Source organism: Arvicanthis niloticus, chromosome 15, assembly GCF_011762505.2.
Source record: "Arvicanthis niloticus isolate mArvNil1 chromosome 15, mArvNil1.pat.X, whole genome shotgun sequence".
In the NCBI taxonomy this organism is placed as follows: Eukaryota; Metazoa; Chordata; class Mammalia; order Rodentia; family Muridae; genus Arvicanthis; species Arvicanthis niloticus.
The window spans coordinates 43,842,589-43,858,192 of NC_047672.1; the positions used below are offsets into that span (position 1 = coordinate 43,842,589).

A 15,604-nucleotide genomic window follows, 5' to 3' on the forward strand; every position below is an offset into this window, starting at 1 on the left:
GTTAGGTGGGGGGAGTAACAAAGTTCATTTCTAATTGCTATATTAATTGTTGCAGACAAAGTGATTTTTAAAAGTACATTAAAATAATAAATTTAATTATTTTAGCCTTCCCTGTGAAATCTACTTTGTAATGGTAAATCCCTTCTTCCAACTTATGGAAATTTCACATTCTTTTGGGAGCTATCAAGCCTGCATTGTGGACTAGGCATCTCAAGGATTACAAATTGTTCTCCACTTCTGTTTCTACTGATTGGGAAGTCATGGAGAAATTTATTTCTCTGCTTCTCTTAATATGTTTCACCTTGTAATCTCTAAGGTTCTTCTGACTTGACAACTGAATAAAGTGTTCATTTGACTCTGATTTGTAGTTCAGAACCTTCACCTGATGCCACCAACTTACTTAAGTTATCAATATGAATTTCTACCATTTCAATATAGGTCACGTCCTGATATAGTAGCACACGTATATAATATCAACTAAGAGACTTCAGAGTCAACATGGACTACGTATAAGGCCATATGAGCCAAAAAAAAAAAAAAAAGAAAGAAAGAAAGAAAGAAAGAAAGAAAGAAAGAAAGAAAGAAAGAAAGAAAGAAAGAGAAAGAAAAGAAGGAAGGAAGGAAGGAAGGAAGGAAGGAAGGAAAAATTCCTGAACTTTTATTTTTTAATTTTAATGTATAAAATTAAAAAAATAAGAATGTGCCACATTTCTTGCATGTACCTCTGTACACTAAGTAAAAACATTTAAAGAGGGGCAGGCTTAACTGCTGATGCGGACCTGCTTCCAATGTGTACCTGCCAACTTGCAAACATTTCAATGAAAAGTGTGCCCTCACCAGACAATGGGAAGACAGTTCTTAGTTTTTAATAAATTGCTCTTAATCTAGTATTTAATGAAAAAGCAAATATGCATTGGCACCCGATTACTATGCGGTATACAGAGGAAAGGCTAAAACCCAACCTCTGTCCCAAAGATGGTGGGATCTGACATTATGAAATGCCTACCCAGTTTTAGGAAGTGTATTATAGGTCTTTGATAGATCGATGGAACTTGTGCAGGATGGGTGCACTCCAAGGAAGATGTTAATGTAGGCTTGAATCTTGAAAATGTGAAAATATTATGCTTGGGATACAGGAAGACCACAGCTTACAGATGGGGATGACTCTTCAAAAAAGTAGTCTACATGACTTCAATAATGCCAAAAAATCGCTTAATTCAGTAGGGAGGAGATAACCTATTTGGAAAGTATGGGGGTTGGCAGTTCAGGGAAGAAGAGGTGGGGTCAGTGTGGGGGTGAAGAGGGAGAGAATAGGAAATAACTTTGACCAGGCTAGATAGACCAGGTATGGAAATTCTCACAGAGTCTGGCCATAACTGTTAATTCGATTGTAGGAATTGCTAGCTTAACAGGACATGGCTTTCCTGTGCCAGTCAAACCTTCAAGCTAGGAAAATGAATAGAAATGAGTAAAATCATCTGAACTAAGTACAGATATTGCCTTTCCTAAGCAGCATTAGGTTTGCAATCCTTCTCGTGAGGACGGGGGAAGGCCTGTAAGCAGATGAATGTGTAGTCTCTAACATTGGCTCTGTAACATTCTTTTGTTCCCTCAATAAATCTGTGTCATTAATGACAACGTGTAAGTCAAGCAGAGGAGAAACAGCCTATTGGATGACAGGCTTAAGTGAATCTTGCTTTATGCCCTAATGGTCAACATATGGGCCTCTGTTGGCCTGAGTGGCAGGAATTTCTGAAGATACAGGCAGAGGGAGAGAGGGAAGAGGGGGAAGAGAGAGGGAGGGGGGAGGGGAGGGGAGAGGGAAAGGGGGGTGAGAAGCGCCCTTCCTCCAGGTTCCAGAGGTATAGGTCTGGGAACTATTAGCCAAAGCCCTCTGTTCCTCCTCTGCTGTCAGGAAGATGCATGTTGGTGGAGACAGAAATGTTTTTACACTGGGAACCCTGACTCCATTATTAATTTTATAGCTCTGGGGATGGGATGCTTGATTCTGTAAGTTCCCCTGATATTGCCCCACCAAATATGATATGTGGTCCCAAACACACGAGATTTAGAAACTCCCATCCTTTGCCTCTTTTCCCAGGCATAATGTGAGTTCATCTTGTGAGGTGCGGTGGGGACATAACAGAGGGGACGAAAAAAAAGGTGCATTTAGCCAGAAGCAGCATCTTACACCTTCCCATGACATGTGCTCTCCCTGTCTGCAGAGACTGCCTGCTTATTGATGGACATAGAGGCTAGGCAGCCAATCTGAACCACTGTTTGGGATAAAGATGACAGGAAAGCTGTAGTCCGAGCCAACAGTACTGTATGTCATGGGTCTGAGCACTGTCACCAGGCTGGCAACACATCTGGGCACACTTCATAACCAAAGCAAAAGAACATGTGAACCACATAAATCAAAACAAGAGAATGTTATAAAGCAGCATGATTTTTTTTAAAAAACTAAGTGTGTTAATTAGAAAGCACCCAAGTGCATGTTTTTCCTTAGAAGGTGATAGCTTGGGAGGCCTAATCGAGAGGACCATTAGCTGAAACTACTTTACAAATGTTTAGTTGGTATTTTTAAAGGACTATCCATGCTGACTGAGCGCTCGAGTTTGAATCCACAGAACCAATGTAAAAACCAGACACAGTAAGACACAGTAGTGATCGTATTTGTTATCACACTGGGAGCTCAGGGGCCAGCTCTATAGTGGCAAAGTCCACAAGTGTGACCCTGTTTCAAACAAGCTAGAAGACTAGGCCCAACACCCAAGATTTGACCTCTACACATATTACACTTGCACTTTCTCTCTCTCTCTCTCTCTCTCTCTCTCTCTCTCTCTCTCTCTCTCTCTCTCTCTCTCTCACACACACACACACACACACACACACTATATATATATATATATATATATATATATATATATATACACATGTATGTATGAATAAAAGAGTATCAGTATATATATATGTATGTATGAATGAAAGAGTATCAGTCCAGGGTAAATGCAGCCTAAACCACCATGTTAACCAGCCCTTTTATCTTCTCACAAAACCTTAAGTGACTAAATAGCCTACAACACATCAGGAATTTCTGAAAAAGACCCTCCCTCCCAGTTGTCCAAAAGGCCATAAATCAGATTTTTGTAAGTTCTTGGGAGGAGGGTAGGGATGGTGTGTGAAGTATTGAGGATCAAACCTATGGCCTCACCTGTACTTGCCAAGTATTGGGACACTGAGCTACATCCCCACACTTGAGTTTGGGGATATTGTCTCACTATCTAGACCAGGCTAGCCTAGAACTCATGATCTGCCGGTTTCAGTCTCCCTCGTGCTGGGATTTTAGATGTTTTCAGCTACGTGGAGCTTATAAGTTCATCTGATTAAAAAAATAATTAAGGGACAGAGCAGGGAAGAAACTTAAGTATTATTTATGCTCTGTTCTAAGGGGGCCAACCATTTGCTAGCTGTGTAATTCTGAGCAAGTTACTGCACCTCCATGACCTCTGTCTCCCCATTTACAGATCAGTGATGGTAATAATATCTGTCTTAAAAGTTTGTAGGAATTAATTCGCTTAGCACAGGGTCTCAACTATATAAATTTTCTACAAATTTTATACCTGTGGTTATGAACAAAAATGTAGGAGGGGGTATAAAGAGTAATATGGAAGGGTAAGAGAGGAAAAGAGACTAAATTGATAAAAAGGGAAGAGGAGAAAGTATGAATAGTCTTCACCTCTGTTCAGTTCTGACAATGTGAAACCTGCCTTAAGACTTAAGGTGAAAGGGTTTAACTGAGTCTTTGTCACTCATGGATTCTGCAGTGGACCAAGCAGAAGTTGTGACTCATTAGTTATCCTATGGGTGCTTATGCCAAAAACTTGTAACACTAAGAAAGCAGACAGATGGTAAAATCCAGCAAGCCACTTTAGTGAACACACTTGCATGCATGTGGAGACATAAGCTTCATTCTTGCTTTTAATTCTAAGTAACCATAATGGTGACACTCTGTTTTAGAAAGACCGGTGGTGGGTCATTATATTAGCACAGTTCCATCGCTCTGGGTCTTAACAAGCATTCTATGATTCCATTAAAGGGAAGCAACAGTAGACAATTTTACCTTTGAGGAAATAGCTCCACACTCCGCTCTAATGGCACAGGTGCCCTTCTGGCCTACAGTCTAGAATTACATCTAATTAGAGCTTTATCCCAAAGAGGAACCAATTTGTAGACCTTCCCTAGGCACCCTCATCCTCTCCTACTTCATAGACTGATCTGTGCCTCCCTGTTGGCCCGTTCCCTATACCCCAGTACCGCAGGGGGGCCCATTACAGCTCTAGGCTGTGACCCCAGTACTGTTCTGATATCAGTGGCCCTCAGTCTTCAAAAGCTCTCTTTTATCTTCCTGCTTCTTGGCTTCATTAATTCCCATTTGGAAAGCAGTGGTGAGCAGCACGTCTACATTACTTCTGGTTTTGAGCATTTTATAGTTGAACAATGAACTGATAACACTTGGTTGCATGTTTTTGTTTCACACACCAAAGCCAACTCTTGTCTTTCCTTTGTATTTTTTTTTTTCACTAAGGATTGAAGTCAGGGTCTTGAACATGCTAGGCAACACTCAACCAGTAAGCTCTGTCCTCAGCTGGTTTTTTTTTTTTTTTTTTTTTTTTTTTTTTTTTTTTTCACAATTTACTTTGAGATAAGTTGTTCAGGCTGACCTTGAACTCACTCCATGGCCCAGGTGTGCCTAAATTCACCATCATTCTATTCCAGTCTTGGGCCACCAGGCCTGGCTCTGAAACCATATTAGATATAAACTTTCCAATGGCCATTGCCTTATCTTGCCTTTTCTCCCCGAGTTTGGATGACGTGGATTCAGTTTGATACACAATCCTTGGTTCAGAGGAAGTCCTGTCCAGTTCTGCATTTGAGAAACAAAAACTCTTAGATGTCCTGAGGCTTCAGGCCAGTGGGAAAAGCCATTGGGCTTTTAAAATAGGCCCCACAGCCTGATTTAGGAACAAGACACATCACTTTCCCATTCCAGCCTTTTCAGATTGACAACCAAGGGGGAGGACAAAGAATTCAAAAGATCACAGTATCAGCAGAGTTTGACAGCTAGGCTTTGGTGAGATGAAAGAATGTTTATTGGTTTGTAAGACTTAAAGACAAAACACAAAACATTACAAAGTGAGTCATCCCTGGTGTGTCACGGTCTCACAGACCTTAAGCCTCACTCCCCACCTCCTGAAAAAGATGAGCAAGCCCAGGAACCACATTCCAACTTGTTTCCTGAATCCCACGGTATCTTTAGTGAACATTTTCCTGTCACAGCAAACTCAATATGTTAACAACTAAACACATTGGTGCTTAAAGTCTTCCCCTCCTAGGAATTTCTCTCTTTGGGGAATTACAAGTACCAATATGACTGCTTAGACCCGAACCTGAAATCCCCTCTGGACTCTTCTTGGCTCCTTCCTATCATTCATCACTTACCATATCTACTGGTCTTGTCTCTTCGACTGACTTCTCTCTTTCTCACCATCAGTGTCTTAATCCAGGTCATCTTGTGTCTGGCTCCCAGTTCTGGATAGGCCTCTAACTTATCTCCCTGCCCTTATTTTGACTTGCTTCAACCTATTCAGTCTCTGCACATTTGCTTTGCCTTCATAAATACAAGTTAAACCATATTGCTCTTTGCATGAAGACCTTCCATAGAAATCTGTTGCTTACACAGTAAAATTTAAACCCCCTGCCCTGTCATCTAAAGCCATTGACAATGAAACTTTTACTAACAGCTTCAGCCTCAGCTCTTTTGCTCTCCCCTTTGACCACTGAATCACAGCCATGTGGAATGCCTTTCTGCTCCGGAATAAAGCTCTTAGCTTGTGTGGCCTCCGCCTCTTTACTTCTGCCTTCCTCATTTTCTTCCTAGTAACATACATAACATGTGTGGGAAAGTTCAAATAACACTAGCTGCATCTACCTGCATAACCATAATATAGAAAGTTTTCTCAATTAAACCCATCCATATAACATGTGCCCAGTTTATGACATGAAAGAGGCCTAGTATTCTAGAGGCTTCCTCGTGTGCTTTTTTTCCCCATCTCTAAGAAATAGCACCACCCCAACTTCAAATATCCATCACTAGTTTATCCCAATTCTATTATCTGTCAAAATAAAGATGAGGAAAGCCTGTGTGAGCCTCCCATTCATGTGTAATGATTCGCCCAAATACTTAAGGCCTAAAATGATCTTGAAGTCCTAGCTTTATCTATCTCAGTCCCTGCAGCTGTCTTTTAAGTCTCCTTCACCATCATGCCCTTTGAGGACTTAACCATCTTCCACACAGCCTTTCCTCCCACTCTCCCTTTAACCTATGGTGTTATCCCAAGTGTACGCTTCTCTCCTCACTGTGGAGCCAAATGAACATGTTTTGGTCATTTCCTACTTGACCCCTCCACCTCCATCTCATACTTCAATAGAAAGCCAAATGTTAGTGGCTTACCCTCTTAGGCCTCTCATCCATTGTCCTTCTGTCTCTCTTCATGGACTCTTGCCTAGACTCTTCTCAGAGCTCACTTTCTCTCAGTCATTCTAACAGATGTAGGTATGTCTTTCTTGAATTAAAATCTACACTGGTTTTATACCCACCATAGACTAAAATCAAAGCTCTACCAAGGCAAAGGACCCTTTAATCTGTTGTCCCAATCTTCTTTTCTATGATTTTTGTAGAATACACACTCTGTTCTTCAGCCATACTGAATCTGTCCTCTCATAAACTTTTCTGAAGCATTTCTGCTAGGAGTTTCTTGTGCCTAGAAGTGTCTTTCATCCCGTTATCTCCCTAATCATCACATCATCCTTTACATTGTCTCTCTAGTGCTACCTTCTTGTTAAAACCATGTAGTTGAGGATGCTTTACCTGGTCCTGGTCCCTATTATTGATAGTCATACTAAGAAATAGCATTATGATAATGATATAAGTCCCTCGGGATGGCATCTTTATTTTGTTCACTGATAATTACGTCTCAATAAACACTTACTGAGTAATGAATAGGTGTTTAACATGTGTTGAGCACTTATTCTGATAGACACTTGGACCTCTAATTTTATCCCATCCTTACTATGGAAGAAGGAGCTGGTTTCATGCCATGTTTGCAAGAGAGAAAAGGGAAACTTACTTGCATTACTTGACACAACCATACAGTTGACACATGGCAACACTACAAGCAAACCCTTGGTTGCCCACAACCTAAAGTCCTTGGCTTTATAGTCTGAGCTTTGTCTGCCCTGATACTCTGCATGGGATTCTATTGTGGTTTCCAGTAGGTCATTAGCAGATGAAATAATGATGATCTGGAGGTTGTGGTACACACACTTACCTCTCCACCACATTACAAGTCTGCTGAGGAGTAGGAACTGGGTCTTATTCATTTGATGTTTTCCCTGCCTCCAAAACTCCAAGCAGCCAACACAGCATCTTATACATATTTATGTCTGCTAAATTTATGTCTATCAAATGAAATAATGGCTGTGATGTTAAAAGGCAGCATTTGGCAGTGAGTGTCCTTTTTGCACAATCAGTGATTTTTTTAGGAGACTGTCCTGATGGTCGCCCTGAATTCAGGCCCAGCTGCTGCCTCTTCTAACCCTTTGCTTCTTCAGCATGATGTAGGCTCAGGGCCATCCCTGGCTGACCCACCCTCCACCCCGACCCGGCCCTCTGCCATCCTTCCTGTCCTCAGGAAACTCCTCTGTCTGTCTTCCTGCTTTCGGCAGCTGATCACGCACAGCAAGTCTGGCCCACCCTCTGCTTTTCTTGACCTCATACCCTGCCTGAACCCTGCTGTTTCCCTGGTCATTCTGCACAGGCAGAGCAGCATGACACACACAGAGATAATTTTCATACAGAGCAGATAGTGATAAACAATGTCACGAGGTAGAAGTAAAAAAAAAATTAATTCATTATCTTTTTCTCCCTATATTTATTTTTCTTCTGCAGGTTCACCTTTTATTTAGCATTGTGGGTTGTAATAGAAATAGGAACAGTTAAGCTAAAAGGAACAGTTAGTAGAAGGGTAGTAAGCTTTCACTGAGGTTGTTGCTTAGGGGCAGACTGGTTGCCTTGTATACCTAAGACACTGTGTTCAAACCACTTTATAGGAGAAATCCCAGTGTCTCTAGGTTCTCCAAGGTCAATGTGTGGCCAGGTCTCCAGAAAAGATACAAACAGAACCAAACAATAGTGTAGCTTGGCAGAACTTCTTTTCTTGGTACTTTACTCATGTTTTCCTGTGGCTCTTGGCCTATCCACAGAGCTCAACTTAGAGAACAGGGGCTGGGGCTACTGAGTTTAAGTATGGCAACAATCTCCTGGGAATTCTACCTTATTATCGGCTCAGAATGACTCAGGTGCCCACCAGTCCAGTGAAGATGGTGAGGATATAAAACATGGTAACCAAATGGCTCATCTTGGTAAGAAAGATTAATGTAGAAAAAAAGTCATTGCAAGCTGAAAAAAACTCTCCAAAGTTGTCCCATACTCTTGATTATGCATCTGATAAAGTCATAAAGAGCTATATTATCCCAGAGATAGAGTAAATAAAAGATTTTATATCTTTGAAATTCTTATTTCTTTGTTTGAGAGCATGGGATCATGATGTGTCCTGGAGTGTCCTGGAACACAGTATATATCAACCTACTCACATACTTCTCAGTGATTTCTGACATTATAAATATGAGCCACCACACCCAACTTTGTCTTTAAAATTCCCTTTTTAAAAAAGATACATAAATATAGACTCTATTTAGCAAACATAAAACTGATTAATATGACATTGATACAATGCCACATTTATTGTTTGAAGAGCAAGATTTATGGCCTCAAATAGGTACTTCACACACCCCCTGTGGTCTTCGAAACTGTAAGAGGGAAAAGAAGAACGATGGGCAATGCCAGGCCATCCCTCAAAGGCAATGCCCTTCCTCCTCAAAGCCTCACATGAATGAGACCGTCTCCCCACCAGCTACAATGTAGGGTCTCTGTCTACTAAGCCAGTGCAAGTAGGTCTAGGGAGTTGGACTCTTCTCCTTTTCTTGGTTCAATACCTCCTACACTTGGAGAAAGCTGACCTTGGCCACAGCTTCCTTTTTGTGATTTGAACTTGGAAGAGGAAGACCTTGGATAAGTCCATTTTTCTTTCTTATCTAGTCATGCTCACCCAATGGCCCTTCAATGTAAGGGCCAGGAAGGGTAATATAGAAAGTCAATCCAATTGAAAGTAGGCGCTCTAGCTTCAGATTATCTAAAGAAAGCCCAAAGTTTATGGTTCACTTTTTCTAGCTGATGCCCTCTGGATACTTCTTAGCTGCATAGAGGGACAACACAGTGGGCTATAGAACACAGATTCAGTAAGCTATGAGGAAGGTTGGGCTAGGCTCTGTTCTCAAGGATGAACCTCATGACTTGTCTGTCAAGGCCTATTGTGTTCTGCCCAGATGTTTCCAGTGACATCTCTCTGGCTTGTCTTCCAGGCTCCTTGGGTACAGCAGGCCGTGTGTGCAACTTGACATCCCGAGGCATGGACAGCTGCGAAGTTATGTGTTGTGGGAGAGGCTATGACACATCCCATGTCACCCGGATGACCAAGTGTGAGTGTAAATTCCACTGGTGCTGTGCCGTGCGCTGTCAAGACTGCCTGGAGGCCCTGGACGTGCACACATGCAAGGCCCCCAAGAGTGCCGACTGGACGACTCCTACATGACCGCAACAGGGGTCATATTCTCCCTTCCTTCCCTCAAGGACTCCAATTACATCTGCAAGGACACTGGACCTCTGGGTTGTTTTCAGGGGGGGGGGACTGTTTCTTAAGGCATGTAGCCTTCATCTCAACAGAAACCCCCTTTTCCCTCTCTGGGGGGCCCCAGGACTGGGAACCACATGCTGCACATAAGTATACCTTATTCTGTCTATCTTGGGCATTCTGAGATCACCTCTTTTCCTGCTGATATCTTTTTGGAAATGGCATGACAGGCTGTTAGAGGAGGAGGGTCATGGCCCCCCACCACTGTCACCTAGACATTTCCTCTTTGGCTGTGGAGAGAAACAACATCACAAAGCAGAGGAGATTTATCTGTGTCTTCCCACAGAATCTAACAGTTCAGAAAGTCCATGCTTCCCTCTAGGGGTCTGGGTAGGTATGGAAAGCAGAATCAACTGACTCCAAAATGTCCTTGTAATTTTTTAATAAGACTAAGCAAGGGCTTTAACTAAGTGATAACTGTTGCTACCATCCTTGATGATTTCCTAGAGAAGGATGGCGTCAATAAACATCAGGTTAAAGCATGTATGTTTTCAAATAATTTATTGGATATTAGCCCTGGGTATAATAATATGAGATTGTTTATCCTTTCAGACAGTGTTATTTTGAACTTTCCAATTAGCCAACACCTTAGACAATGATCGTAGTTCCTCACTGTCCCATCAATTTAAGGATTCATCAATTTAAGAGATGAGACTTCTCGATGTGCTCTGGAGAGAATCTGAAGGGGGATGATCTAGCAGTATTATTTAGCTACTGGGTAAATATGGTTAAAACTAATAACTTTGTGAGTGGAATATTAGAAATGTGCTTGTATAGCAAAAAGAAGGAAGGAAGGAAAGAAAAAAAGAAAGAAAGAGAGAGAAAAAGAAAATAAAAGAAAGCAGTAAAATCCCAGTGGAATTTTTTATTAAGACTACTTTGTGCATGCCCACTTTGAGGACCAGTGTAGTGCTGACAAAGAGGTCTTCGGCGCCTAGGACCCACCCTCCCATTCTCAGATGCCCATGAGAGCTATTGTTTTATGTTGAGGAACATTGGCTAGGATCCACCAACCTTAAGGCCCGACACTCCTGTGTTTGTTTAATGCTTGCAAGATATGAGAGTGCAGCCTAGAGAAAAATAGCACCTAACTTCACCTTTAAAGTTGGTAACACTACTGTATCACATCACAAGCAGGCTGTAACTTGAAGACCATATTTAAATAATACAGCTGTAGTTAGGGGAATCTCAATGTAGAAATAAGGATTGACTTCTGCCAGCAGAGAACATTCAGAGAAAATGGTTGTCAGCCCCAATTTATGCTTTTAATGTTAGATAAAAGAAAAAGTTGATAAGTCTACTTCTTATCATGCAGTATATTCTGGTTCTTCTACATATAATTTCTTCATAGAGCTGTATTAACTAACAGGATGTTTCTCAGTATACAGCTAGCATCAACTGGTGCTTTCTTGAAAAGAAAGTTATGTTTCATACTTTGGCCTTCTTTTTTCTATCCTTGTCCAAATCACTTGGCATGAAGCTGAGTGGAAAGCAAATAGCTGGAGTTTTTGTCAGAGCTAGTATTAGCCTCTTACCCTTCTTAAAAATGACTGAATTTCAATATTGCCCTCCCTTTCTCCCTTTAGTCCCCCTTCTAGTGATAGGGGTCAAACCAGGGTCTTGCCCTCGCCAGGCAAGTGCCTCTACCCTGAGCCACATCTACATCCGGTCTCTTTGTATATCATAAATTCAGTAAATAGGAACAATGATCAGGACAGTGGCATCTCAGGGCTTAGCACAGGGAAGGCCTGGCTGGGTCATAGCTCCCAGTATCCTGGACACTGGGAAAGCTATTATGAGCATCCCAAAGCCACCATCACTTCTTACTACTAAATGAATGGTGACATCTTAAATTCATGGATGTCTTTAGGGCAGGGAAGATTTCTACAGGATAGCACCTCCTTTCAGTTCAGTAAAACTAAACACAGAAGACCTAAAGGGATCGTGCAAACATCATCTTGAACCCCAGTGTCCACATAAGTAGGACCAGACAAGAACTTGAAAAAAGGTTAGTTTATCCATTCAAAGGAACAAGTTTCTTTCAGATGAACTTAGCAGAGACTACCAAATTTTAGCCTCCAGCGGATATTTCTCTTTATTGTTATTATTATTGCTGAGATGTTAAATTTCTAAATTTCTTTTTATGCTGAGATATGCCCCCCTAATAGACATCACGGAATCAGAGCCTCTCTATGTGAAGCCTGTAGACTTTGCTCTAGTTTGTGAGGACATGGTCCCAGTCCCTGCAGAGGCCAATGGGTCTTCACTGGGGGCGGGGGGGGGATCAGAAGAAGCAAATGGAATGTTTTCATCTGTTTCTATTTCTAAAACAGGACATTTATATTTGAAAATAATTAAAACAGGTAAAGGTAACTTCAAACTTAGGGCTTAGTAGAAGATTGATAGTCAGCAAGTCTGAAATACACTAAGTCCTTGCTTATCTTGGGTCATTAAGGAAAGTCTATCACACTTTATTATCAAAACAAAATAAGGAGGAAGTTCCTTCAGATCAATGCCCGCCCACCCCCAAGTAAAAGTCTTACTATAAATTGGTTCGTTAGGTTTTGGCTAACTTTAATTCATTCCCTGCATTATCTGAATATATTTCGATACATTTTGACTAGTTTACTAGGGTTTCTACAGAATAATCATACCATAACCCTAAGACTTAGCCTATAAGTGGCTTTTTTATTCAACAGATTTCCTTTACTAAACTTGTTTGCATTGCTGACTGAGTTGTCTATTGTGTTGACACTTGCTTTGTCATGTAACCTTCCATTATACTACCCTCTCACACCCCCTTCTAATCTGAAATCAATGTCCTATCTCAAGAGGTCAGTTCTCCCCTTAAGTGTTCTTAGCCTGAGCAGGAAAGGACCAGAACCATAAGCATGCTCAATTCCCAGTGTGTTCCTTCACTGCCTGACAGATTTCCGAGGGCAGAGAGAGGGCCACAAGGCTCCACAGAACATTTCCTATTGGGTGTCACCAGGTTGAAACGGACACCTGAGAGGTGAAGATATTCCATTTGAGTGATGCCAGGTGATGGAACCAGGTATAAGGAAAAGAACCTGCCAGCTTTGGCCAAATGGCTGGTCAACCTCTGTAATCATTTACAGTGGCATTTTCCATTCTTGTTGGTCATGACTGTCCTTTCTGTGGTTGTTGCTTCTCTCCCATCAAGCACATTCTTCCTGAGAGTCAAGGGCCCTGGCCAGAACTCAAGTTCCTTACCCATTGGATAGCTCTTTGTACTTGAAATCGTCAACATTCGTTGCAAGATGATTTTTAAATCATCACTACTATATTCCTTCATCTTAGAATTATTGTTATTTAAAAAAAAAACTCAATTGTTGATTTTTTTTCAAAGAAGGTATCTTTAAAGTCAGAATACCAAGCTTCCCAATGACTATCCTAGGCCCTGTAACTTAGAGAAGGTCCTTGCTATCTGTGATAGAGTTACAGCAGACCATCTCAGAGCCCCTGTATGACTGTGCTTGAATACCCCTGGACCATATTCTCAGATTTTAGAGGTTGGCCTGGGGCTTGTGTCTCACACAAATGAAATGCATTCACCCCTCCCTCACACACATACACACACACACACACACACACACACACACACACACACACACACGTCTCTTGCACGATTTCAAAATAAAAGCTCAGAGAAGTGTCCAATGGACCAGAACCCTCTTTTGTGACTAGTTTCTGTATTTCAATCTGGGTTTCCTTATCTTAAAAGCAACAATTGTACTCAATAAACAGACCTCGATAATTCTAAAACTGGTAAATAGCCTGGAAGGCATGTGTTAAACTTCTGGAAAGAGATGCTTGGCTGTGAGCTGACAGGTGAGGCAAGGTGACTTTGACCTTCTCCTCCTGAGGCAAAGACAAGTTTCACTCACCCCTGAGGATGTGCTTTACATTTTTCTGGGGATCAGCAAAGTGACAAGCAGTTTGAAATCCAACATGATCATTATTTTTCTAAAGTATAGTTATTCCCAGCCCTGGCCGTTTTGTTTTGTTTTTTCTTTCTCCCCAATATTCCCATGGATTCCTGTTTAACCCAACCTCCCACTTCCATAAGCTAATAAAAGTGTCACGTAGGTTGTTATAAAGAACTATTGTTATTTACAAGTCGGCATTTTTTGTGAAATCAAAACATAATAAAGTAAAACTTTGGTGTTAACTTTGTTATTTTAGACTCTTGGTAGTCTTGCCAAAACTCTGCTAAGAAATATCTTCAGGTTGTGTGAACTATTTCCGCATCTTTTCTCAAGAGCAGCCTTCCAACGACCCAATCAGAAAACATCTTTCATGCTTATAGAGAGTATCAGAGAAAACAACTGACTTGCTTTACTGATGGTTGTGCACACAAGGGAATAGAGAAGACTTACATTCAGGATTGGAATATTACTCCATTTTGTTCTGTTTCACTATGGCTGCTATGCAACGGTTGGCGCCTCTGAGTGCTAGCATGCTGTAGGTAGCCCTAATTCTAAATACAGTGTCTCTTTGTGCTATCTAATACATTCTCATCAACCTTTCTGAATTAGTGCTTTTCCTGTAGACTAAAATATCATTTTCTCAGCTTGATTAGAAAGATGAGATCACATGACTTTCCATTTCAATTTGCACCTACAGAATGTGTAGGCTAGTTGTTTCAAGCAGTAAAATGTCATGGAATAGGCACAAACATTCCCGTAGAAAAGGCAGTCCTTTCTTCCATTTTCTCTTCCCTGTTAGTCTATGTTCTAAGGATTCCAGAACTTGTCAAGGCTATCCCTAAACTTATCATCTCAAAGTAATCCCATACTACAGATGCTCCCCAGCCTTCAGGGATGATGTTGCCTCTTACAGAAATTTCTACCGATACTTAGATTATCTGAAAAGGAAGGGATTTGCATAAGGACATTTCAACCAATTCTTTTAAGCCAGAAATTGTCAATGGAATTTCCCTCTTCTTAACCCTTTGTGTAAGGGAGCAGACATAAAAAGATAGGATATACACATAAGCTAGTCTGGATTATACTTAGTTAGTGAGACGCCAGAAGCAAATTTCTTCCTTGTCTTCTGATTGTGACTAACAAATACACTCAGGCACTATCAAAATGTCCCCTTGTGGAAGAGGAAGGTGATATAAAGTGTCCTTGGTCAAATGCCATTGGTCTAACTTTTTAAACAAGGCTTCTTGAAATTTCAGTACTTTTCTCCCTCACCCTCACTCTCCCCTAAGATCCTCAACATCAGTGTCTCAGAGAGGCTAGGAAAGAAACGGTGTGAAAAGTGCAGTCATGGAGCCTGCAGCCCATCGCAGGAAAAGAGGCTGAGTATTGAAGGTCGCCAAGGCCTATGCTACATGTCCCAAGGGCCCATGAAGCTTCTCGGTTATAGAGGCAGGATTCATAATTCTTAGGATTCCCTCAATTTTATAATGCTTAATTTATCCATTTGTTGGGTTTTGTTGTTGTTTGTTTGTTCTTTGTTTTTAACAAAACAAAAACAAAATCCATAAGATGTGTCCAGGAAAGCAGGGAGTAAAAGCCCTAGAACTCAGCACCAGCTAAGAGAGTCATTTTGAGTTCCTCTGTGCAACCATAGGAGAGGGTAAGAACAAATTGCAAAATAAAATTCAAATAAAGAAAGGCTAAGTTTGAAGTCAAAGCCACAATGCCAGTTGCTCCTACTGCAATAAATGGCAGGGAATCTGATGCACCAGGGCGTAGTTA

At 41.2% G+C, this 15,604-nt stretch overlaps 1 protein-coding gene across 1 annotated transcript in view; it reads left to right on the top strand.

The window, feature by feature from the left end:
• Window positions 1-14,072, top strand: part of Wnt2 (Wnt family member 2) — a 42,839-nt gene extending 28,767 nt beyond the window's left edge. Inside the window, exon 5 of the mRNA XM_034519218.2 lies at window positions 9,544-14,072. Coding sequence (XP_034375109.1) covers window positions 9,544-9,773 — 230 coding nt within the window. The 3' untranslated portion in view covers window positions 9,774-14,072. The remainder of the gene's footprint in view (window positions 1-9,543) is intronic.
• Window positions 14,073-15,604: the final 1,532 nt, after the last annotated feature.